The following is a 27233-nucleotide window of genomic DNA, read 5'->3' on the forward strand; positions in this document are numbered from 1 at the left end:
GAAAACTCTATGGTATTAAGCAGTTATTAAATTAAAATATGTTTTAATATTTCTAAACTATTCTTTAAAGTATTTACTATTTCTCTAAGTAAGTACGTATAACTTAAATTAACATGATATTAAATGTTACATTTTCACATTTTTCTAGTTTCCACTGTCAGTTCTATACGGACTGTTGTTTATTCAAACATAACTGTTAAATGTTGATATAAAGTGTGGCGAAGCAGCTTCCGTGCACGTCATTCACGATCGGCCACAGCACGAACGCGGCCGTTCTTCCCGCGTATTTTGACAATATATTTTTTAATCTGTGTATCTTTTTAAATTGTGCCTGTGCCTTGCGTGTAAGTATTTTATTTTAACAACTGCTTAATGTAGGTCAAATTTACTCGTCGAAGTGCATTACGCAAAATTTCGATTTTAAAGTGTAATTTTGAGCCGTCTGAGAATTTTTTAATAATTTTTAATGCATAATTTGTAGTGACATTTTAAAGGATTAATTATGGCGATGGCATCATTGGATCTAAGGTTATTTTAGGTATTTGAAGTGTTTATTGATGGAGCCGGTTTTACTTACAAATATTTTGAGGTATATGGTTGTCATCGCGGACGACTACTTAATATTTGAATTCATTTACACGAATGTGATGTCACGTTGATCTTCTATAAATATGTACTCATCTTTTATAAATAACTCGTTTAAATGAAAAATACACTGTGGAGTTTCATATTCATTTTTATAGTTTTATATATTATGCTAATACTTACTAATTTCTAACAATATCGAATAAAATAACTTCGCTTACAATGTAGTTATAAACTTATGTAAAAAGGTAATAATAAATTTAAAGTAAAGTATATAATAAAGTTAAAGTTAATAAAATAAGAACGTTAAATTAGCTCTGAATTCATTAAAAAAAAAAATTATAAATAAAAACTCCTTGCAACATATAGCGAACTTATTGTTTAAATAAATAATATTATTTTATAACATAATTAGTGATTCTTTATATAAACTGTTAGGTATTCATTAACACGAATAATGTTAACCGGACTTAATAATTTCTAACGTTTTTCATTTTAAGTCACGCGATATATAATGAGGAAAATCACGAAAATCAATTAACATTGCTAATCTTCACGTAGATGAAAGTTTTTTTATATTACGGAATCAGTATTCCGTAAAAAAAAAAATCATTTTCGTGACATTTATTTTTATTTCATATCTAAGGTAAATCACAGCAGATTCTGTGTTGTAAGATGTAGTGTTTTTTGAAACATATTTTTATTTCAAATATAGAATCTTATCTATATTTTAAAGTTTAAGTATCTCAAATTTTGGATGGTTAAATGATTTTAATTATGGAAAAAAGATAAAAAATATCAAATTCAAAATAGACTTTATTCAAGAAGGCACGTACGAGCCTTAGATGGTTAATTTACCTTACCTTACAAATTAAATATATAAAAAAAAAAATGCGAATATAAAAAAATATCGAGAAGATCTGTCAAGTAACACAATTTAGTAAATTTATACAATGGGATTACACTTTGGTTACGCTTTGGTAAATGAATACAATTGCATAGGTAACTCCACGGTTTTTAGTTTATAATGATGGATTTTAAACATAATTGAACTGAATAGTATGCTATACTTTAAGAGAACATCTTTATATATATTTTACCGCCGAGAAAAAGTAGATAAAAGACTATCGTAAGAAATGCATATCTAATATACAAATAACAGCACATTCACTTGCTTATTATAATTTTTAATATCGAAGTTAAAATTATTCGGTTGAATAATCATCAGCTATGTAACGTAATTAAAAACGAAGTACACAAAGAAAACACTTACAGGAAAATCACAAATTATTATACAACACTTATTATAGCTATGTTCAGACTTGACCGTCTTGAATCTATCATTATTATTTTAAGGCCATGATTCTACACAATGCATGACTTTTGCTATGTATCGTGTTTTTTTTTTCGAGTAATACCTATATTAATAACCTATATACAATTATCATTTGCATGTGAATACAGAGTAAGCCTTAAAAATATTATTTCAATCAACATATAAATATATAAAAAATGAATAAATTATCCGAATTCATATTAAATCAAAATGCGTATAATTTATGAAGCTAGATATCGATCTATTTTGTAAATCGTCAGACAAATTAAACTACTTTTTTTGGTACTAAATATAAGTTTAACTGAATAAATTACTCCTTTGCTTAAAAATTTAACTGTTGCATATTATTAGAATAAATTATTGAGAAAACACAAAAGTTTTCTATGTATGTTGTAATAAAATGTCGATCAATTAACATGTTTTCTTTTTACAGTTAATAGCTGGAGCGAGTGATCTGTAAAATGAAGCCGTTATACTTGGGTAAGTTTAGAATCTTATCTTACTTATGAGTACATTATAAACAGTTAGATATAAACCTAGATCATAACGTATTTGTGTTCATAATTCGTCTCGTGGTTAGTGGTAAATGCAAACAACGAGAGGACACCTGCACGTGTCAGGCAATCTGTCACATGTGTCCATTAACCTATTGGTTATGGGCATTTACAGGAATTAACCTTATATGTGTTTTTTATAAAAAAAAGAAGCAGTTTTCTTTAGGAATTACTGAAAAGGTTTTGTTATTTCTTAAATTTTATAAGTGTTTTCTAAGATTCCGTACCTCAAAAGGAATGTCGGAGCCCCTATAGGATCACTTCGTTGTCCGTCGTTCCGTCTGTTAAAACCATTCATCTCAGGAGGACGAAGAAGTATAGGTTGAAATAAATATCGAATACTTAATTCTGTAATGTCTTGGAAAATAAAAAAAAATCAAGCCTCGTTGACCTAGAATCATGGCATTTGGCTAGATACAATGTCACGTAGCACTAGTAAAGAAAATTATGAAAACCGTAAAATAGTTGTAATATAATCACAAAAATATAATTTAATCCTCGATTCACATGATCGTGTAAAAACAAAATAATTATATAAAAAAATTGTTGCGCGATTCCGACACGGAATTCTAGGGAAGCAAATAACATAAAACGTCATATCCACATAAAAACAAGTAAAGCGAAAAAAAAAACCATATTTTTTTGGTAATAAGATTCAAAGCGTGATTGAACTGATGATTTTTAAGATAGTTGATATTTCTAGGCTGGAGAGTTATTCCAAATGGATAACATATAAACATTCATTTGTAAAATAAAGATGTAACTTTTGTGCATCAATTTGTATTGCAACCTTGTATGTTGACATCCGCTGTATGGATAATAATTATTCGTCTTTCTACGTGAGAATAATAATATTTCACTTACACTATGGAAACAATAGCTTTCTGCTTTTAAAATATCTTGGAAAGACTTCTGCGGTTTTTCACGGAATCTTATTCAATATATTATATATACGTGAAGCAAAAACTTTGTCCTTTAATTTGACACAGTTACATTTTATATGGAGAAGGAGTACTGAAAGCTAATATTTTGATAGAATATGCATTAAAAATACACCAAATTAATACGAAAAGATATCTTTATTTTAATTTAATAATGTGGTAAATATATTTAGTGGTGTATCACACTTCATCAGCGCGTGTAATTTTGATTACTGATTGATTTGAGTGATTTCTGGAATAGGCCGGTGGTGTTTCAAATGAATACATACATAAATAAAATAATTTATACATATTTAATATTAAACATCTTTATAGTTTACGTTCATATTGCCATGTCAAATTGATCAATGACGCTTATTTTGGATTGGCTTATTTTTTTAATAATGATAAGATATCGTCCAGCTGACCCTCTTTTTTTATATAATATGTAGCTTATTTTTTTTTTAGCAATGAACGAATGTCGAAATTCGTCTAAATTAATATCTTATTTACGTTCCGGACATATTCCGTTGAATAAGTTCGCATACTTAATGAGAAAAGTTAATTCCCCGAATTGTACATCTTGCAACGTGGTAGAAGACGCCTTCCATATTATAATGGAATGTGCCCGGAACGAGGACTATAAACAAAATATGTCATTTGTATCACAATTAAAATCTTGTGTGGGATACCTTAATAGCATTTTAGCTGATCCCAGTACAGAGAAAGCTTCTCAATTAATAAAATTAGTTAAGATCGGCCTTAATAATAGAAAGGATAGCGTAATATTATAAGTAGTACTAACTTAACTTTAATTACTCTATTGTTAATTTTACAGAGTGGCATATTCATTTTAACGAAAAAACTCTTTAAATAAAGAAAAAAAAAAAACAATCTTATTTAATTATTTTGAAAAATTTTGTTGAATTGCCGATGCTATGATATGGAATCGCGATAGTTAAGTGGCTAGAACCTACAAATAAATAATAAGTCTATCATAGGTAATTATTTGATATTAAATACAAAATCAACAATATTTTCTTTCTTATTATATAATAGTAGATATATTTATTATATCTGTTAACACACACATTAAAAACTGTGGGTTAATAATAATTTTAATTTAAGTATGATTTACTTTAGACTTGGTATTTTTATTTGTGTTAAAAAAAAGAAACAAAAAATCAAATAGGGCGCTTTAAATAGTACAGACACTTTTTTTAATACAGTGTAATAATTTTATTGTCCGAATGAGCTCACTGATTACTTTCCCAGCCGGTATGTATGCGCTAGATTGCTTAGTAGAGTAGAATTAGCAAAAAAATGTTATATAAAAAAATGTATGTTTTAAATACATTTTTCATTTGTCTCCATTTAATCGTTTAATTTTGTTCCAAATTCAAAAAAATATTTTTACTTTAAAAAAATTTTGTTTTTTTGTAATAAAACTTTTTTTAAATTTTTTTATGCAATCACGGAACAAAAAAAAACTTGTTTATATTATACTTTTAAGCTAATTATGACTAAAATCAATCAATCTTTTATGAATACAAGATTAATAAACTATTATTATTATATTTGTTTATTATATTTGTTTGGAATATAGTATAATTTTAATGTATTTATTTAATATATCTTGAAAAAGCTTGAATTTAGCGCCTAATTCTATGCTATAATAGTATTTTAATGTTGACGGTACTCGTTCATGAGAGTACAATAGCGTAGGGTCATCGCAGTACGTTCACCGCGTACTTGCCGTGCCTTACTTGTACGAGTCTAGGTAAGAATGTACTATAAACTAGTTTTTACTTTAATAACACATTTTTTTTAATGAAAAATAGCGTATGGGCAAATGGAATAGTAAGTAGTTACCACAGCCTATAGACATCGGCGCTTTAAAAAAAAAAACATTCCTTTTATCTCCAATGCGCCGCCAACCTACTGTCTCTTGGGTCCTTAGTTATACTGGCCTACTCATCCTTCAAACCGGAACACAACAATGTTAAGTATGACTATTAAGCGTTAGTTTGTGATGAGTGGGTGGTACCTACCCAGAGGTGCATGCACAAAGCCCTACAACAAAATAATAGTGCACGTTATTCACGCTAAAAATAAATCTTAAAACTATATTCAATGCGATGACGTCGGTCTTTCACATCCGTTCTCACATCGACTTTCTACTGAGCACATAAAATCAACGTTGATCTAACTTAAGTGCATCGTGTCATGCATTAATAAAGTGTTTACATATATTGCGCGCACGGCCGCTATGTTTAAACTGACCATGATAATATTATGTCAAAGGAGGTCAAAGATTATATTATATAACTGATATATTACTGCAATTGTAAAAATAGATATATTGGGCTGAGTATTATTCAAAATAATAATATTTTTATTAAATTAAAATTAGTTTGAAAAAATATTATTATTTATTAAAATATTTAAAATTAATAATTATAAAGCAATTATTATGTACAATGAGCTTATAGTATTCGAGTGTGTAATGTATGTAATCACCGTTGCTACGTACTGGGTTGTAAATGTGAGCTGTATGTAAAATTTGCTAAGCTCTCATAATTTATTATGTAATTTTAAATCTTGTATTCATACATTTTTATTTAAGATTATTACTTTTTATACAATCATTTCAATTCACAAGTTGCTTTACTTCAACTTGCTTTAATATAAAATATGTTCTAGTCAGGAATAGCACATAGATTACTGATATCCCGGAAAAATGTACGTATCATCTGTCGACATATCAGACTAATTACCCTATAAGCAATATCAAAACCGTAACTTAGCAAGGGAATTACTATGTGTCAACTATTTTTAATCAAGAATTACAGTGATTGCACATTAAACACTATTCATATAAACGGTTTTATTACTATTAAAATTTTGAATAGAGTTTATGTCAGATGATTATCACTTAGATGTATAAATACTAGCAAAATCCAAGAGAGTTGTCTCATCTGTGTATACGCCATAGTCATGGCGAAAGGCTGAACGTTGTTGAAGTCGATGTAATGCAGCCCGGTAAACAGCTAGTTGCAACATAGTGGATTATATAGAAACCTTCTCAATTACTTTAAATGCCGACTTATATGGTGCTCGATGGCGTCTAAATTAAATAAATATTTTAACTATTGAGTAGTAAATAAGACATAAAATAAGTGTATCATGTCTGGTTTATATAAAAGCTATCTAAATGTAAAAGTATGGTTACATCGCGGGTTGATGGCGAGCGATGCTACCATCTTAAACCGTGTGTTTGCTATCTTATATAGGAAGTAGGTATACTAAGTAATTTTTGTTTCAAAATATAAAATCCTATTTTTCTGGTATCTATCTTAGGTAAGTCTTTGAGGCTTTTCCCAAAGAATAAAGTTAAAAGCTATTACAATGTCTATTTATACAGAGAAATAGAATATATAATAAATATCTTCATATTTATATCTTTGAGCCGTTTGCAGTTGAAACATTTTGAAGTAGGAGTAACAGTGGAGTAACAGTAACAGTAATAGTGCAAAAAAGGAATATTAAAGGTAAAATAGACACCTTCCTTCAATGGAGACTTCGATGGAGAGTTGTTTTAATTAAACGGCCAGAGAATAGGGATTGCGATTTAACGGGTAAATTAATATGTTACCTTTATTACCTGTTTATTTCCTATTATAAAGTATATTGAGCTAAAATGTACTATATAAGTAAGAGAAACGTATAGAAATGTTTCTAAAGTCCGTGGGAACGAATAAATTGCATCTCCGTGTACCGTGTACTGCACTATTACCGCTAGCGACCTACAATCTTCGTTCACAACTAGTTTGATCAATATCAGTTATCTTTAATGCTACGTTTGAATAAGGACATCTTGTTTCCTATGTATGTTAATAGCATACGGCTCTTGTTAGACCAGTTAATAAAACAAGTAATACTGTATTTATAATTAATTAAATGCCTTTATTTATCTAAATGCGTGTTATTGGTTCTTATTGAATAGAAAATTTAATTTGAAAACAGTCGATAGATGGGGTATCGCTGAATTAAACGTAGAAAAATGTAATAGTTTTATGTATACAATGTATTAGAACTTCACAAGTGCCAGAGCGAAATAAACAAATACACTCGAAAAACAGTACAGACAAAAATCTGTGGAGATATAATAAAGATTAATCAGAAAAATATTTTATGGTATTATTTCCACTTCAGAATATTTCAATTTATTTTATAGGTACCTTAACAGTTATTATATATATAAAAAATGTACCTTTAAATTTGCTTTGCTGTGCACACACACATATATTATTGTTTTTTTTTACCATAATTTTCGATGGTTTTGATTACAGTTTTACTGGTGGCAGTCGGGCTAACAAGCGCTCGATGGGTGCGCCGCCAGCGATCGAACCAAAAATCCGAAGTTACAAGTTTTGTTGGAGAAGCCACAAATGAACTTTCTACGACTATTTTACAGGTATTCAAAAATACTTTAATATAATTTTAAGTAGTTATATCTACCTATAAACACAAACTCTTATTTTTATCAATAAAACTATATTTCCGTATTAATCGTGCTACCCCGTATTAGTTACTGAATATTTTTATTCCTATTACAGAGCTATATCGACGATGATAAAAACATCGCTTTCTCCCCTCTTGGATATTCAACGATTCTTGCAATATTAGCCGAAGGAGCACGCGGTGATACGAGAAATCAACTAATTTCAGCTTTGCACTTACCTGAGGATCAGAATCTTACGAGAAAAACTTATCGTTATATAATGGATCGTCTTAAATATAGAAATGAATACAAATATAATCAGCCAGAGTTGAAAAACTTCTTTTACGTTTATAAAAATTATACAATTAATGACGATTACAAGAAAATTCTAGAGGATTATTACTTAACTGAGGTACGATCTGTTGAGAGATACAATTCTCTCGAACCTAAAGACGATGGAGCGGAGAAGAATGTTAATAATGAAGAAATTCCTGATATTATTCCGCCGAAAGAGTCTGATGAGAAATTAATAACATACGCTGTTGAAGATATTCCAGAAAAAGTAGACATTTCTCATATGCAATACAAACCGGCTAAGAATATAAAAGAACAGATAAAGCTAGTGAAGACTTCCGAAGATTCAAAGGAATTTGGCGATGAGGAAGAAACTATGGTCGCAGTTGAAGCAAGAAATCATGCGCGTAGTCTAAGAGTACTAAACGAAAAACATGATATAGCTTCAAGCATTTCCGTCAATAGTGTTGGAAAGAAGTCTAGCAAAAGTAAGTTTTATACAACCAAACAATATAATTAAGTCACATTAGAATTAAGTTAAGTAAATATTATTTCAACTATCTTAAATTTTCTCTTTAGTTTTGGGCTATTTATTAAATTATTTTATATTTTCAGCAAGTAACTCGTTGATGTTGATCTTCAACGGTATGTATTTCCGTGGGTCCTGGAAGAAACCATTTACCAAAGTAGAACCAGGTGTATTTTACAAGTCCAACACTGAGAAGAAGCAAGTTCCAATGATGAAAGCTCATGGTACTTTTAAGACCAGCTCTTTACCAGATCTGGACAGTGAAGCCATTTTCTTACCTTATGATGTAAGTAAACTACCACCAAATTAATTATGCACAATAGTAATAAATATTTTCGACAAAATGAAACAGTTTATAAATCATTCTGTTTAAACTTTATAGCATTAATATCAACTTAAAATGAATCTTGTAAGCCTATTCAAAGTGGAACGTGAATTGTCTGAAGTCAAGATTATCTTAATTTCTTTAGTTTTCCAAGTTATTCATATACAAAATAATTCATATTATTTTTTGATGTTTTTTAAACTCTACTTTTTTAGGGTGGTCGTTATGCTCTGATGCTGCTCGTTCCACGGACGCGCGACGGTCTTACAAGATTGATCGCTGACTTACCGGCAACGTCTTTACCGGACATCCAAGAAAATCTTAAAGAAGAGGAATTACAAGTTTCATTACCCACTTTCTATGTAGAGACAACAACTAAGCCGCTCACAGCTTTGGCTAAGGTAAAAGAGAAGTCAGATATAAAATGTATACTAAATTTGCAACATTTTTATCTCTTTGTATTATATTTCCAAAATATTGGAATTTAAAGTATTTAATTTGTATTTGTTACAGTTTGGTGTGAGTAGCATCTTTGGTCGGGAAGCAGATTTAACAGGAATATCTTCTAAAGAAGGTTTGTTTGTACAAGAGCTCGTACAAAATGTAGCAGTGCGTGTTGACAACACAGATTCGTCAGCCACAATGATTGGAGGTAATTTGGACATTAGTAAATTTGAAATATTTAGAATAATAGATTTTTACCGATTGTTGGAACCAGTTGGTATATATTTGATATCTGCTTTATTAGACTTATCGTGAACTATTTGTTTTACAAATTATAGTTATACCTCTTGTATTCTTTAAGAAGGAAGCTCGAAGCTCACCGTAAAAGACGAGCGTGAAATATTAGAACTATCGATCGATAATTGTAAAATTTATTGGATATTTGTATCAAAAATTTGAAATGTGTATGACAATTTCAAACTGAAATTTTTAAAACAATTTAATGAATATTATTATATTGTTTTTTTTTTTTCATATTCATTTACTATTGTAGTATCTGAACGATAAGTTATTAATTGTCCAACTTGGATGTTTTGATATCGTAATAATATATTTTTTTAATATTTTTTCTTATAGCAAGCAACGCTGACGAAGAAGCTGATGAATTGGCTTCATTAAAGAATCTTCCCTTGACTGAAATCAAAGAACCCCGAAAGTTTTGCGTCGAGCATCCATTTGTCTTCTACATCGTCGACCGTTTGGACAACTTAGTAGTTGTCGCCGGCAAAGTCACCGACCCACAGTCGCCATCAGACTTTTCGCTATAAAAGAGTACCGGAATGGTATTTGAATTCAAAAATCTTTTTAATCTGTTAATCTTAAAAGTGAAAAGACCCTGTTGTTATTCAAGTTACATCCCACTCCATTAAGTTAATAATTTTGTGTGTTTTTTGCTGTGGAGTTTTCTTTTAAGAAATAGATATTTCCAACGGAACCAGATGCATTTGATAATGATAAAGTACACAGCTTAGGTTAACTTAGCGTTAAGTTTATTTATTATTTAGATGATGTGATATTTTTAAGAATAAATTATTTATTTTTACAGAAATATGATTTTTTATTATTTATAAACCTGCTGGTATGTTTTCGTTTACAGTAGAAGTTGTATTTTTATATAGTTAAAAATGCATCATAATTAATTTACGTATATTAAATGTATTAATGGCGTTTCGCCAATCACCATGAATATTGCTATATAAATGTAGCATTTGAAGTGATCGCTTGCTTTAGCTTTGTGAATATTACCATGCAAGTCTGTATCATAGATAAAAGAAAAATATAAAATATTATTTATTTTAATACATTAGAATTATTAACATTAAGTCCTTAAATTACTGTATAAATCTTGACCGCGTGGAATGGTGGCAAGAATGCTTCCCCGTTGAACCGCAATTCCGATCCTCTGGGCAAAAAATGAACCATCCACTGGCAACAACAGCCCTCCTGTTACCAGAGGAGGCAATAAGGCGAGGTGTAATACTTTTAATGAGGCATTTTGCACGACTACTCCAAAAAATAGTAATAATATATAAATGACCATGAATTAGCTATTTAATTATAATTTTACTTATAAACTGTACACCACTTTTTTTTCATTTAATTTAGTTGATTTTTTTTCACAAATGACAATCAATGAGTAAGTGAATAATTATTTTTAATAGTGCTTCTATATTGAATAATGGATTTTGACTTATTTTTGGAAAAGCTTATACAAATATAAATTTAAATACATGTAAATGGTAGGAATACCAATAGTTAAAGTTGTAAGTCTGTTTTAAATTGAACAAGACATATTACTTTTGAAACAAAAACTCAAATATAAAGCGGGTACTCTTAAATATAATCGTCATTCAGTTGTCAGAGGAATTAAACGCTCACGCCGGTCGTGATCAAACGCAAAAGAAAGTAACGAGAGACTTTATGTATAAATATTAGTATTTAAATATTACTTTTATTATTAAAATGGATATCGACAAAGAAAATATTAGAATGAAGGTAAAATCAAAGATACCTCTACCTACAGAACCGTTACCTCCAATACCACAAAACGTGTTAAAGAGACAACAGGAGACAGAAAATGAGAGACATCCATTGAAGACTATTAATCAACAATCAAACAATATAGTTAATAATGCAGGGCCTAGTCACAAAAATGAAAAAGTTGAAAAAATAAAAACAAAAATTAAATGTCCTGTTAAGATAAATGCTCGGCATGTTACTGTTCGACAAAATACTGAAGACTTAGACTGGGACTATAAAGTATTTAAGGACGAAAGCATTCAAGATTGTAGTGTTATAGTTATTAGTGATGATGAGTGTGCACTCGATGAAAGTAAACATAAAGAATTGCGATATTTCAATGATAATCGTCAAAAGAATTGTCTCGGAGAAACAAAAAAGGCAGCTACGCCAGCTCTAAAATCACCAACATTAGAACCAAACAAAGTAAGAAATATAAAAAGAAGTCTTAAGAGACCGCATAGTCGAGAATTGCAAGGTCTTTCGCCCAAGGTGAAATATGAGAAAGGAGATGAGAGACATAGACGACGCTTGTTTCATGAACGCCTGCAAGACAATTTACAGTCGCCAGATTCACGTAAGTATTTATCCGATCATATATATAATACAAGGTACAATATTTAATTTGTTCCTTAAATGCTCGGAGAAGCCAGTTGATGCGTAATACTTACTATTACCTAAATTATAACATTTTTCAAGGCCTTTCTTAATTGGTAAGAGTCTTTGTATATAATGATACTTAGATATTAAATATTTTGTAAGCAATTCATTAAAAATGATTTAGATATAGTTATGGTAATTCTTAATCATAAATATTTCGTGAAAAAACTGTGTTTTATGCAACATATATATCGTGTTAAATGCGGGAAATATCTTTAAGTTACATTCCATTTTTATTAATGCAATGATTATATCCCTTGGAACATACACTATGTTATTTAATCTCTTGATGTATTAGTTTGAATGCGATGTTTGTTAAATCCATTGATTTTCTATTAATTTTAGTTAAAAAGTCATACATGAAGTGCTTAAACCGGGACTATACGGCAGACTTATTTACGTATCTTTTGAATGTGGAGAATAGAACAGTGCTGCCAAGAATACCGAACATAACACGCGCATGTGTAATCAACTGGCTGATAAAAGTTAACGTGAGTTAAATTACTGTTTAATTGTTTTAATTAGACGGAAAAAACATTGTATTAAAATAATAAGAGCTTCATATTATGTTACTGACTAAAGTGTTTGCTAGTGATACGGAGATGGAGTTTGATTGAGTATTATTATCGTTTCCCTTCATAAAAAAAAATAATTGATATAAAACTGTAGTCCAAATTTGAACCTTACTAAAGGTATTATTGTGCTAAAAATGTTCTCTCTCTATTAGAGAATAAGATGGACCAGTTTATTACTAAGATAAACAATATAAGTTAAATATGTTTATCGGTAATTGTTGTTATACAAAAGATTTGGCCTATAAGATAAACAAATGTTAATCGCAAATTAAATGGAACGAAAAAGATATAAAAGGAGATTCAAGATACTTGTGGCTTTGTATGTAAGATAATATAATTATAAGCATTTTTTAATTTTATAGGGTTCAGATGGAAATCCAGCAGTAATTCAATCTGCGATTTGGTATCTGGATTCAATATTAGCCGTTGGTCACGTCCAGTTAGAGAAGTTGCAACTTGTCGCAGCAGCTTGCTATTGGATTGCGCAGAAAATCCACGGCCAAGCTGTTACCGCAAAGCGGTTAGTTAGGTTCGCGAGCCACGCTTTTACGACTGGAAATCTTTTAGCAGCTGAAAAAGCTGTACTATATAAATTGGTAAGACTGCTTAAGATTTATTCATAATCTTCATCAATAAGTAAGTAAGTTTCTATGATTAATTCTTTTATTTCAGAAATTCCCGTCTCAACCTGTAGTACCACAAGAGTTTATAACATACCTGTCATGGTGGTGCGATAACTTGCATCCCGGTGAGATTGAAGTAGCTGCAACATTTGTTTGTATATCTGGTTTAATGATAGATAAAGTCCTCTGCAATGAATGTCCATCAGTGATCGGTGCAGCAGCTGTAAGAAACGCCGTTTTGCTCTTGAGAAAGAAGGAGGCTATGGTAAAGCTTCAAACGAATCCAGTGTAAGTTACCGGTTAATGATTTATTTCAATATTTTACTTGAAATGAATTGTAAATAGAAAGTCCAATATTCAATTCATGTTGAAGGAATTTCAAGGAATGTGGCATTTCTCCATAGAGATTAACAATCTGAACAGGAGATAAAGTGTACAAAAATGTGTGCACAGTTACAAGTGCACTCTTTATTCCCTTGGTGTAGGGCTTTGTGCAAGCCCGTCTGGGTAGGTACCACCCACTCTTCAGATATTCTACCGTCAAATAACTGTACTCTGCATTGTTGTGTTCCGGTAAGAAGGGTGAGTGAGCCAGTGTAATAACAGACACAAGGGACATCTTAGTTCCCAAGGTTGTTGGCGCATAGGTGATGTAAGGAATGGTTAATACTTCTTACAGCGCTTTTGTCAATGGGCAGTGGTGACCACTTGCCAACAGGTGGCCCATATGCTCGTCCGCCAACCAATGCCGTAATGAGACAATAATTTGCCATGACTGGAAAGAAGCTAGATGCAAGATCAGCGTTACCAAGGTTTTATTTGCGAGCATAAAAAACAACTGATAATTTATTGAAAAAACAAACGAACAACTTTTAGTGACATGCGATAGTTTCGGACCTCAGGCACTGCATTTATATAAGAGCATTTATATATGCAATAAAGTAGCACTGGATTATAAATACATACATAATAAATTTACCGTTACATACACCCGTACGAGCGTATCATATGATTTGATATGATTAGATTTTCTTTAAAAAAATGGTATATTGGTTGAATGCTTAGTAAACTTTCTATAGATAACTTTATTTATTAGAAACATACTTGATTAACACGTAAACGTTGATATTTGTTATTTTTGGTTTCTAGATTTAAAGCAGCTGTGAAGAAGACGTCGAATATTTCCTACGTCTGCTCCGTTCAAAGAAGGGGAGTTCGTTTGATTTCGACACCGTTATACGAATATAAGGCACCACTCGAGTATTACGGCACACCACCCCATTATGTAGCTCAGAAAATTATTAGTTCAGCAAATGAACTTGCAATTATAGATACAAGAGTCGTCCCCGCCTGATGGCCTGGAATTAAATTAGCAAAGCATAATTAGCGTTTAAACTTCGTCAGTTTTTTTCTATAATATATTGTACTACTATTAATTTTTATTTTCGATTTCCTCTTATTTTTTAATCGTCTATGTAAATGAGACTTGACAAAACTTGACCAATACTTATTATTTTATTGAAATGATTGTAATGAGAAGACGAACTCAAAATAAGACAAATGTAAAATAAATTATTTAATTCTACATCATGTTCTTTTTTTCTACCCACAATTATAAGCTTAAAATTCATGTTATTGACTTTGGGTTAAATTATTTCGCATCTGATGTAATTCATGAACGAAGGACTAACTCATAACTCCAGTATAGCGAAAATATGCATGAACAGATGATCTTGCACGCCTTCATTGTTTATTCAAATTACAAGCTTACGTAGTTGGTTAAAAATCTAAAGTCAAATTATAGAATGCCAGGATGTATTTTTTTAATTTATAAACTACTGTGATGTTTTAATATATTATACAGACAGGACCACGTCTGCTGGGCTTCCCTGGTCTAGAATTCGCTTAATAAGATAACCTTCCCTTTTTAACAAAGATTTCCTCACATTCAATACTAGTTGTCGCCCGCGGCTTCGCTCGCATTTTAAGGGTTGGTTGTCACATGACGGCTACTTTTTCCTTCCTTTGAGTTCAAGTTCGCTTCATACTAAATTTCATCAAATTCGGTTCATTGGTTTGGCAGTGAAAGAGTGACAGACAAACAGACAGACAGAGCTACTTTCACAAATTATTAGTTAATATCTAAATAATCTATACATAAATAATAAAATAAAATAAATCAGAACCATCAGAGTAAAAGTGCCTTCAACGTACTATGAATATTTCATTCCACAAAATTCTAACTTCTAAAATGTTTCTTATATTCAATAGCAAAGTTTTTTTTATTTTATTTTTGTAAATATAAGCTAATATCTTTTTCAGTTTCTGAACTAAACATAAGACAGTCTTATACATGTCAGTGCGCCCCAAAAAATTGGATGTTAAAATATTGTTATTGTTATATATATATATATATATATATATATATATATATATATATATATATATATATATATATATATCCTTGTCCTTTTCATCCCATCCAAGGTATTTTCTAATCGTTGCAAAAAATTTGCATAAATTATAAAAACAAACTATTCAATACCTATCATCTAATATATACATAAATACAGATATAAACATATGTACACATCATTGCACGATAATACGTAATTTACTGAAGATAATGATTCTGAATGCGTAAGATGATTCCGAGTATTCGTAAGGAATTTGCTTTAATTTTGTTTAGATTAGAGCATATATCATATTTTGAATATAGTTTGAGTCTTTACGAAATTGTTGTTCGAGTTTTGTATTGTTATTTCGTTTAGAATTACGATCTACGTCGGTAGTCGGTAGTTAACAAACTTTTTTTTAATAAAATTGTGCTCAAAAGTGTATCTGTATGGATATCTTAAAATTTCAAAACAGTATATATACTTGTATACTATTAATCATTCGTATAAATAATTTCCTGTATTTTTTATATTCATTTGAAACAAGAACATGCAAAGTGAGGTCCGTTAAACAAAAACTAGTTGTTTAACATAACGCGATTGCTAATCGAGTTGAATTATAACAAAACCATAATAATGTTCAAATCTTATATTTAATTCGTGACGTTTGAATTGAGTTTAAATAAAACCCAATTTGGAATCGCGACTATTTCGAGTTTTTGTGGTTGCGTCTTCTATGCTATAATTTCTATAATTTTAATAAAAGTGTATCTAAGCATACTTCAGTTACGAATACTATTATTTGATTATAAGTGCTATTAATTACATATAAATATTTTAATGAGTATTCGTAGTACCACATTAATCAACTTTGATCTTCACCTCTTATTATTTTATCAACTAAATGATACCACTAAAACATATTCAAAGACGTATTAAGAGAAGCGTTGAGGAAACCTGCTTGCCTGGGAAAACCACAAACAGATGTAACCTAAATATACTGTAACATATATCTAAATAATCACACAGGATTATCTACTCTAAACTAAGACGGTAAAGTTTAAAATTCAATAACATGCGTCAGAAGTAACGTCTGATTAAAATTAAGATACTACTAAAGTCTTGTTTACGGTCATGTAGTAGTGAGTTGAATTCGAAGTCGTGCGAATGTTTTTGTATTTTTATAAATATATAGTATTTGTAATAAAGCTTATGTAAAGAAGAATAAATAAATTTATTACGAACAAAATTAAAATAAAGGACAGCATCACAGTGCAGTTATGAAGAGTATAATAGGTAAGTTTGTATGTAAGTGCTATACGAATGCTATTTTTTCAATCATAGCGTGTATGATGAAATTTCAATATAAATTAAGGCTATTTTGCTTAAATTATTCTAATAGTTTTGTTTATTATCCAATTAACGACATAGTACTTTGAAAGTTTTTTTGTATGACGAATGACGACTTATTCGAATACACGTTTAAATTCGTGTGTTTAAGCTCCAAGCGTTTCATCAGACACGTATTATAACCCACATATTTCGCAAATTAAAAATCGTTAAACTAACTCTTTATTTATTCTCTTCTTTCAAGCATTATGCGTTTTATGCGCAATATCATGTAAAGTGGAAACGCAGTCATGGAACAATGTATTACAACAAAGAAGAGGTATCGTTATTCCTCAAATTAATCAAAAACAAGAGAAAGCGGTTACATTCCGCGAAAACAAAAATGATGCTCTCAGTAGCTATGACAAATACATTCAAGATGTACTCAATAGAAGAAAAGCTGAAGCACAAGCGAACAGAGAGGACAATAGATTGCCTAATGAACCATCTGCATTATTCAATCATGATAATGTTAACACTATTAGTGGAGTGCAGCCGATAAGACCTATTGATTCTGAGGAGTCCCCAATCACCACGAAACCTGTCAGATTTGTTGGTGTGGGTAAAACAGACGTGGAATATCTCAATAATGTAACGTACGCTATAACGAATTTTGGTGTTAATCTGTTTAAGGTATGGAGAAATAAATTATATATTTAATTTACTCCCGAGGGGCCCCTCCGCGCTAAATTATTTAATATTTCAACTTAGCAATTATAACCCTAATTTGAATTTTTTTTTTCTTTATTTACTCTTAATTTTCAAACGCACGCTAAGACATCTGGTAAGTGCGACTGTCACTCACTCAAACAATTCACCAAAAAGTTCATGAAATATGAAAAGTTAGGGAATAATATCCTTATTTAGTTGAGCAATATTGAATTAAACTATATTTTATTATAATTTGTGATATGTCTATTTCTTACGTATTTTTTTTTATTCAAAAAAAGAATATTTGATATAAAATTATTCAAAATCAAATAATCACTCCCTAAAAACATTTACTTATAGTTTACGCTGTTAATATTAAAATAAATATTGTAATGTAACTTATTTTGGTTTCTATAATGTTTAATGCTATTTAAATAGTAATTATCAAACAATCTATCATTACTTTAACAACAATAAATTTAAATATATAATTAGAAATATTCTTCATATTCTCGATCTATTTGTGCCTTAACAACTGAAGTTAACATGTGCTTGGTTTATATTACAGAGTATAAACCGTTTGCAATCCGGTAACATCATAGTTTCACCGACTTCAATCGCGACCGTTTTGGCTCTGTTGCAACAGGCAGTATTTGGCGAGGCTCTGGATGAAATAACGAGGATATTGCAAATGACTCCTGAAGTCGTAGCCCCGACATATAGAAGATTAACGTATGACATGAAAGTAAGAAGATATACATAATATTTAATAACAACGAAACCATTTTGAAGACAACTAATTTCAAAAGCATATAAGATTTTTTTTTATTAACTAGTTAATGATTGAGTTGTCATTAGTCATTTTATCTCACAATGAAAACGCGCAGTTTACAATTATAATGAAAACTAATTAAAATAGCTCATATTATTTGTATTTTTTTTTTTTTTTTGATGTAATTATATTAGTTACTTATCACTTTAGACAATTTATCTTTAGACTTGAACATATTAGAGTTAACTATGTTACCAAAAGATTTAAAATAGTTAATATTAGTAAAATATCTAGTAGAACAAGATTCTCAACTATTTAATATTTAAAATTATTGATATTAATATGAGACCGACTATTAGTACAATTATTGCAGGCGTCCGCTCTATAATTAATAATCAAAATAACCCGAAGTAAAGACTAAATATATATAAGAAAAGCAATAATTATATTATGTAGCAATTTATTTTGTTATAACCAATTTGTTATGGCAAAAATAATAACTCATCACAAAAGTATCAATATTATTAAGTACCAGTATTTATTATTTTTCAGAAACGTAACTCTCGTAATATCCTGACTGTTTCAAATAATTTATTTATCGGCGATGGTTTCGAAATTAACCCCGATTTCAGAGAAACTGCCATACTGAACTTCGGCAGTGAAGTCACAGTCATGGACTTTTCGAGACCTGTACAAGCTGTGAAGCAAATGAACAAATGGGTCGCCATACAAACTCATAATAGGATTGAGGATCTGTTGCCTTACAGTAAGTATTGTAAAAAAAGTATTACGAATATTATGACTAAATATTAAAAGACAGTTAAAAATCTACCCGTTGGTTGATTACATAACTACTTTCTTGCATTAATAAATATTGCTGTTTATGAATGGAAAAATAAAATTAAAGCATGAAATAAATTAATTTTAGATGCTGTCAATCATAACACTCAATTGGTGATTGCAAACGCTGTGTACTTCAAAGGACTTTGGGAAACGAAATTCAATAAAGAAGCCACCAAGCTATTGATATTCCACTTGAACAGCGGAGAAGCTAAATCGGTCCCCTTCATGCGCATGCGTCATTCATTTAAGTATGGTATTGATGAGACAACAAAAGCTTATATAACAGTTATGCCGTTTGAGGTAAGCAATTGTTTTCAAGCTAAGATGCTAGTTAAGTCACACAGTGTTAGATCCTAATTAGTTTCAAGATAAGATGCTAGTTTACAATACGCTTCATTTATTTATTTTTATTTTAGCGTCACCAATACTCTTTGATATTGATTCTTCCGCATCAGTCATCAGATGCGGATACAACACTAAACGCATTGACCAATACTAAATTAGTGAGTTATCACAATTTCCAAGAAATTGAAGTACAATTAGAAATACCGAAATTCACGATTAAATCGGACACTGATATGATACCGGTATTGAAAAACGTAAGTGACTCGATCAGATTTATCTTTAACATTTTTAGTATAGGTTTCACCAAATTTTTAATATGATAACGGCAGATCAATATGACCCGATTCTGAACTCCTGGTCGGACCTATAAAAGAGATTAGTTTTCTTTTAAAGAAAATTGTTGGAGACAGTCCTGAACTGGAATTTGAAGGGACTCGGAAAGCTCGCAAGGCAAGAGTGAAGTGATAAATGCACAATGCACTTCACGTCTATTTTTTCATTTAACTTGCACTATAAGTGCGTGTATAATGTAGACAACATTTAGCCGGTTAATTACTTCTGTGGTCGATATTTGTACTAGAGAGTTCTAACTCTTTATACCAATAATTGTATTTTATTTAACAGATGAACATCTCAAAGATCTTCTCACCTAAGACTGACCTTTCGGGTCTTGGAACATACAGAACTTATGCTCCAGAGATTTCACAAGCAGTTCACACAGGATACTTATCTGTCGACGAGCAAGGTCTATCCGCAGTAGGTGCAGCTGGTTTTGCAGCCGTTGCCCTATCATATGATGAACCTTCAGCTATCTTCCAAGCAAATAGACCATTCCTTGCCGTTTTGTGGGACACACAGTTTGCTATACCATTGTTTATAGCGAAAATTGAAGATCCGTCTCAATGAATAATTTTATAGTTTTAATGTATTTTTGTGAAAAAATAAAATGTGATTTATTTGTTTTATATTTTCACTCTCGTGATTAAAATGTATATATTATTTATAATAATAATTAGGAATATGGTATTAATAAAATATGTATGGAAAATATTTGTTTACAGTTAATTTAAAACTATTTATATTATACTTAAATTAAATTATACGTAAATTATAAACAGATTAAACATATGATCAGAAGTCAAATAATTTACTAAATGTTTTATCTTATACTATTTTTATTGTTTACGTTTTTTAAAATATTTTAATAAGGAATTTCCACCAAATATTCGAAGGTCGCCATTGTAGAAATCTTCTATTTCTTGTAAAGTTTTGCCTTCAGTTTCCGGTAAGAATAAATATAAGTAAATAGTTCCGATGAAACCAAATGCCGCATACGTAGCAAATGTTCCCCATAGCTTAACGCCTGTTTCAAGATTAATGAAGGTTTTTGCCCCGAGGAAGGAGAAAATGTAGTTGCTTGCTGCGGATAGGCCCTGTGCTGTAGCTCGACTTCTGCAAAATAAAAAAAAGGTGCATATATAATAACATAAGTTTTTTGTTTAACTAAATTTTAATAATTCTAATGTGACTTTCATTGAAAAGTGTAAATTTAATTTACTTTTAATTTGTTTATTGGATAGAAAACGAATTCAAAAGACATCTGAAAAAAGCTTAAGATACTTATTCAATTTTGTATTTGTATAACCAAAACTTTTTAAAGAAATCATTTACCTGAATGGAAAAACTTCTCCGAGCAAAACCCACGGAATTCCTAGTCCATTAAAAAATGACAATATGTATATTAATATTAATGGTATAATACTGGTCTCTGTAGGGAATGTCGATGGTTGGTATGAGAACACCAAATCGCTCAAATTTCTTTTTGCGTATATACTTATAATCATGCAGAATACGGCACTTCCGAACAACGAAGTAACAGCAAGTTTACGCTTGCCAAGAACCTTAATAAGTCCAATGACAAGGAAACTTGTGATGAATGTGATAACTCCCACCATCAACTGCAAAAAAATTGAATTAATTATTTTATGTGACATACATTTTTAATAAACATGGTCATGGGTTATCCCTGGTTGAGGCCAATAGAGGCTATTCGGTTTTTATGTCACTGAAATTATCTGTGTTAGCTCGATATTACTCCTGTACTGGATCCATTTAGAACATGAAAACATTTTTTGTTTCTTATAGATAAATTAAGTTAGTAACATAGATTTTGATATAATTATCGATATCAAGTATTTTGAAATTATTGAAATTCGTATGTAAATTTATTATTTAATACATTTAAGAATTTTAAGTACGTGTTAGTTCGATACAAGACACATTTTTTCAGCATCAAATTAGTTATAAAGCCACAAGATACATCTGCCATAGATTAAGCTACTTTTGGCTTATTACTAGTGTTATCTACAAAGATAGAAAGCCGGCCATAATTGCCAGACTGTAAACGGTCCATATAAATTTCAGTAATTCAATTATTTTAACTACAGTTCTCGATAAAGGTAAAAAAATATATATTTAAATAAAATAAAATACTGTCCTTATTTTATTCCTGTAATATTCTTGTATTTATTAGGTCTTAGGTGACAACAATTTATAATAATTACCACAACTTGCTTGCCATCCTGAGCCATACCAAGGGCTCCACATACGTTGATTAAGTTCGGTCGCATGGGCGCCAGACCACTCATAACGAAAAACAAAAAGTACAGCACCATAAGTGACAGAGGTCTTAAGGTCTCTTTACAAAGCATCACATATCTAATCTTAAGGATGCGTCTGAAAAAAAGGAATTTTGTGTTCGATTATAAATCATATTTTTTTAAATAAATATATATATATAAATTTGCACAACCCACAAACTTTCACTTTTCCGCTGACTTATTTAACTCTAACCTTTAAACTCTTGCGTAATAATTTAATCAAACTACTAATAAAATTACTATTTTAAATTATTTCGCTTTAAAATATGTTATGATTTGTTTTAGAAGCGCCTTCTATAATAAATCTGCAATGTTTGTAACTGATATGAAAAACGTGACTTTATTTTATTTACAATTTATTGCCGACGTGTTTATATTATTGAAACAGTACATTTAACAACAAAGTAAGATTTATGCATTATATTATTACCTTACAAACCAATTCATTGATTCGTGCTCGCAAAGTTTATTATCTTGGTCAGTATTATAACATATGACACAGTTTCGTAATTTCTTGCTATAAGCGCATAGTTCGACGAACTCATTCTTTACGTTTTCTGGCGAGGTCCAACCGCGAAGCTTACAAAGGGAGTTCAGGGCATCCTTTTCTCGATCTCTTGTAAGAAGCCATATTGGCGTTTCTGGTGACTAGATACAATTTAAAGTTTAAATAAAGTAAGTAGGATTATATTCAAATATACTAATTAAAAGTTTCATCTTTATTTTAGTTTCAATTAAAACAGCATTTTTGATATGTATCGGATATTTTTAATAAAATATTTCAAGTTTTTGATAATGCAAAGTTTTGGGAGTAATATCAATAGGCTTTTTATAGAATATATTTTATCTCGGTCTCTAATGCCAATTGGTATTAAATAAAGGTTTATTTAGTTATAAGGCTATTTAAGATTTTGAAGATATCCTAGATATTATATTGTTATTTTTTTTTATTTTTTGTAAAGAATACTAGGTATGCCCCAAATTAATTAAGGAATAATTAATATTCCTATTTACACCTTTTAAGCTTATCACTTGTGTTAGGATTGGGGACTACGACAGCCCAAGGGGTCACATGATCCTGCGACTCTTTACATCGCTAGGCGGCCCGTAAACCATTGCGCTATTGAAGCTTTAAATGTAATTAAAATTTAAAGTTAGTTTGAATTATTCAAAGTTTTGTACTTACAAAAACGACGGTAATCATAGATGCAACAGGCGCAAGGAGACATATCAAAGCCGCAGTCCGCCAGTCCACCATTGTACCAAGAAAATACATAATTAGAATACCGAATGATGTGAACATTTGAGTCAGCGTGCAAAGAGCGCCACGAATCGATGGCTCACTGAAAATATAGGAAAACACACTCAGTTTTACTCAGTCAAAATATTTGGCAGGACAATTGATTACCATAATCACTATACAAAATTGAAGAGAACCGCTTCAGAAAAATTGAAAAAAAAATGATACCAACAAATTTTTACCTAATTTCTCCTATATAGCAGCTGATAGGTGCCTCCATAATACCTGAGCTGATGCCCAATAAGGCATTAGCGATGAAAAGTGTTGCAAGGTTCCAAGAGAAGTACATCAGAACCCATGCTGATAACATGGGAATATTGACGATAAAGTTAGCTTTTCTCCTACCAAAGTAATCTACAATCGGTCCAGAGAGCAACGCGCCCACTGGCTGTGACAAGAATGATATACTCCCTGAAATAAAATCCGTATTATATACACATCAAAATATTTTTTTGAACAGCTTTCATATACAATAAATCAATTAATGGTTACCAAACCAAGATGCTTGTGTTTCATCAAGTGATAAGCCTTCTTTAGCGTTTAGGAGTGCGGGTATCATAATAGTTGAGAAATTAATTGCCATGCCCAAGTCAAATAAGAGAAGAAATGATGATGTCGACGCTGTGATCTGTAACATATTTCAATAATTTATGGTGCTAGATCATGAAATGAAATAGGGCAAAGGTTTCATTAAAAGTATAACATTTCGCCTTATTGCCTTCACTGGTGACAGGAGGGCAAGTTTTTTGCCCTGAGGATCAGAATTGCGATTCAACGGGGAAATGCTGCTAGCATTCATGCCGCCATTTCACGCGGTCATGTTTTATACAGTAACTATTTTTAATTTTTATTTATGTATAATTAATATTTTAATATTAATAATTCTTATAGAAATATTTTTTTTCTTTTTTTTCATATCATTAAGATGTATAAAAAGGTATTAAAAACTACTTTGATCTAAAATCTCTTTGGATGTAACTGATGAATATACATTTTTTAAACAACCGTACTAACTTATAATAATAATAATTCAAGATTTCGAGTCTCATTATATTCAATTACTGCTTTAAGAATGTTTGTTTTGTTAAAAGTAACATTTTTTAATTTTAAATTTTATTGTAAAACGTGTTTTTGTTTTGTTTGTTTTTCGTCTCAGCTACTATGTGTCATAAATCGTTAGTTAAAGCGTCGATTTACTTTATTCTTAACGGAACAATGACACTACTGAATAAGTTAAGTTATTCAAATTTAAGTACGAAGTATTTTCTTGTTTCTCTTAACAATTTCCAAAATTAATACATTTTAAACATAACATTTTTTGACTAGACTTAAGAATTTTTTTTAAATTTTTTTTAAATTATTATTTCAAAGTTATTTGATATTATTTATGTAAGGAAAAACGATAAGTGTCTAGAGTAATCTAAAATGTAAGCGCCAATTGCTCCAAGATTTGGCTTTAGTTTTATGCACAATTGGATTGAAGATAATTTCATGTGCTCAAAAATTTCCATAGTCAATATTAAAAAAGGATGAGTTGGTAATATTATATTATATTCATGTAATAAATACTACAGACGAAAGTTTTTTTTTAATTTTTATATTATTTATATATTTTTTTAAGTTGTTAGGGATGTGACTATCACTAGAATATTCTCCGTGCTCAAATATATGTGTATCATTTGTCATAGCGTTCGATTGAAAAGTAGACATAGAAGTTGGCGTGCAGCTACATCTATATGCGAGTTAGTATAAAGTAGATGGTATAATAACTTTCTCTATGAACATTACGCTTACGTGTTCCACCATTTCATGGTAATCGGTCAAACAATGTCGAAGTCTAGTCTTATCACAATCGATTGATAACATGATCGTGATAAATGATCTTATGGGTGCAAGATGCTCCGACATACAATACTGTCAAATTTGTTATTGTTGGTAACGATTAATTGTTATTTAATTTAAACAATTTCTATGTATCACATGACCTGCTTAATTATTACGATTGTATATCGTCTATAAATATAAGAATATATTATAGTATATTTAAAATATTTATATTATAAATTAAAAATAGTTTTGCTGAACAGGAATATTACATACATATCGTGCTTATAAATCAATCATTACATTTCTTTTAATAAATGAATAATATTTATATTATTTATGAATATTTCAGATAGTATTTGATCACACTTAATGTAATTAGAGAAACTAAATTACCAACAGTAAGATATATATTATTATGAGATCTATATTATGAAATTTCTTAATAAATATACATATCAATAGATTAGCGTATATGTATATAGAGGGAACGAGTTCACGTTAAAATTTATGTATGGGTTTCCATAATTTAAGTAAAACCTATCTCTAATATTTAAAAATATATTTAATTTTTAGTTATAGGTATATTCGAAACACTTAATATTTATCAGTAAGCGAAGGTCTTATGCTTATAATAACGATTTTAAATTATTCACTACTATAATATATATGACTCGATCATGGATTGTTTATCCAAATATCATCCAGGTAGCCTAGATATCCAGAAAGCAACAAAGATTAATTGACAAGAACACAAGAAAGAGAATTGAAACACAGAGACAAACAAAAATTGTAATCCTGTTTTTATTGTGATGCTCTCTGGGAATAAAAACAAACACATCAATCTACCACACATATACAAGAACCAAAGACACAGATAATAAATTAATTTAAGATTAGAAAACCGATTTTTTTTTTTACTTACCTGAGAAAACGTCGATCGCAAACGACTAACATGTTTTGTATTTCCATTTATTTCTAATTTTAACACCATTGTATATTACATACAAAGCAAAAATATTCTACTTCAATAAAATAATATATAGTAAATCAACTAAATCTTCCTCACGACGAACATTTTTCACAAAGCTGAACGTCGAAGTAACGTCTTCAGTCTTACACAAACAGCTGGAAAATGAATTTATAATCCACTTATCTCCTCAACTGGTTAAGGAGAATCATAATACAAATTACTAAACTATTTTCACACGAAAAATAAATCCAAGAAAAAAATCAATCGTAAGAATGTGTTTGGTAGATAATATGCTTAAAACTAAACAAATATTTCTATCTGCAAATTTATATATTATTTAGATTTCGACATACTTGATACATACCATATTCGTAGTCATTGTAACCTTTTATTGTACTCGTAATCAAAACTTTAAGTTTTATTATTTACATATAGAAATAATCTTTAAAAAATGGGTTAAGGGTTATGGGATTATCCAAGACACAAACTTGAACTACATACTATACTATCATTTAGAATAGTGTATATTACTAATTTTTGTAAAGGGTACTGGGTTAATAATCTTGCATTACGATGTAATTCGATAGCTTTGTTAATTTTAAGTTAATTGAAACGAGATAGTCGAGATATTAAACACTTATTCAATAAATAT

At 29.9% G+C, this 27233-nt stretch overlaps 4 protein-coding genes across 4 annotated transcripts; 3 read left to right on the top strand and 1 right to left on the bottom strand.

Annotated features, from left to right (window-relative positions):
- Nucleotides 1-221: 221 nt before the first annotated feature.
- On the top strand, nucleotides 222-10599 carry LOC125071277 (serpin B3). Its single transcript, XM_047681446.1, has 8 exons — nucleotides 222-344; nucleotides 2355-2401; nucleotides 7748-7872; nucleotides 8015-8681; nucleotides 8809-9008; nucleotides 9263-9448; nucleotides 9561-9699; nucleotides 10128-10599. Exons 2-8 carry the CDS (start codon nucleotides 2383-2385, stop codon nucleotides 10316-10318), a joined length of 1527 nt encoding a protein of 508 aa, XP_047537402.1. The 5' UTR covers nucleotides 222-344; nucleotides 2355-2382; the 3' UTR covers nucleotides 10319-10599.
- Nucleotides 10600-11409: 810 nt separating this feature from the next.
- On the top strand, nucleotides 11410-15013 carry LOC125071388. The gene is made up of 5 exons (XM_047681610.1): nucleotides 11410-12147; nucleotides 12576-12721; nucleotides 13168-13401; nucleotides 13478-13716; nucleotides 14578-15013. The coding sequence occupies exons 1-5, from the start codon at nucleotides 11514-11516 to the stop codon at nucleotides 14780-14782; spliced, it is 1458 nt and encodes a 485-aa protein (XP_047537566.1). The 5' UTR covers nucleotides 11410-11513; the 3' UTR covers nucleotides 14783-15013.
- A 2025-nt stretch (nucleotides 15014-17038) lies between these two features.
- LOC125071375 (leukocyte elastase inhibitor-like) lies at nucleotides 17039-20799 on the top strand. Its single transcript, XM_047681593.1, has 7 exons — nucleotides 17039-17120; nucleotides 17419-17846; nucleotides 18433-18609; nucleotides 19189-19402; nucleotides 19565-19779; nucleotides 19896-20078; nucleotides 20449-20799. Exons 1-7 carry the CDS (start codon nucleotides 17105-17107, stop codon nucleotides 20728-20730), a joined length of 1515 nt encoding a protein of 504 aa, XP_047537549.1. The 5' UTR covers nucleotides 17039-17104; the 3' UTR covers nucleotides 20731-20799.
- A 178-nt stretch (nucleotides 20800-20977) lies between these two features.
- On the bottom strand, nucleotides 20978-26729 carry LOC125071374 (facilitated trehalose transporter Tret1-like). Its single transcript, XM_047681592.1, has 8 exons — nucleotides 26534-26729; nucleotides 24277-24412; nucleotides 23967-24195; nucleotides 23671-23827; nucleotides 22915-23132; nucleotides 22389-22560; nucleotides 21496-21782; nucleotides 20978-21276 (listed from the first exon to the last, which is right to left on the bottom strand). Exons 1-8 carry the CDS (start codon nucleotides 26600-26602, stop codon nucleotides 21000-21002), a joined length of 1545 nt encoding a protein of 514 aa, XP_047537548.1. The 5' UTR covers nucleotides 26603-26729; the 3' UTR covers nucleotides 20978-20999.
- Nucleotides 26730-27233: the final 504 nt, after the last annotated feature.

Source organism: Vanessa atalanta, chromosome 19 (genome assembly GCF_905147765.1).
Source record: "Vanessa atalanta chromosome 19, ilVanAtal1.2, whole genome shotgun sequence".
Lineage (NCBI taxonomy): Eukaryota > Metazoa > Arthropoda > Insecta > Lepidoptera > Nymphalidae > Vanessa > Vanessa atalanta.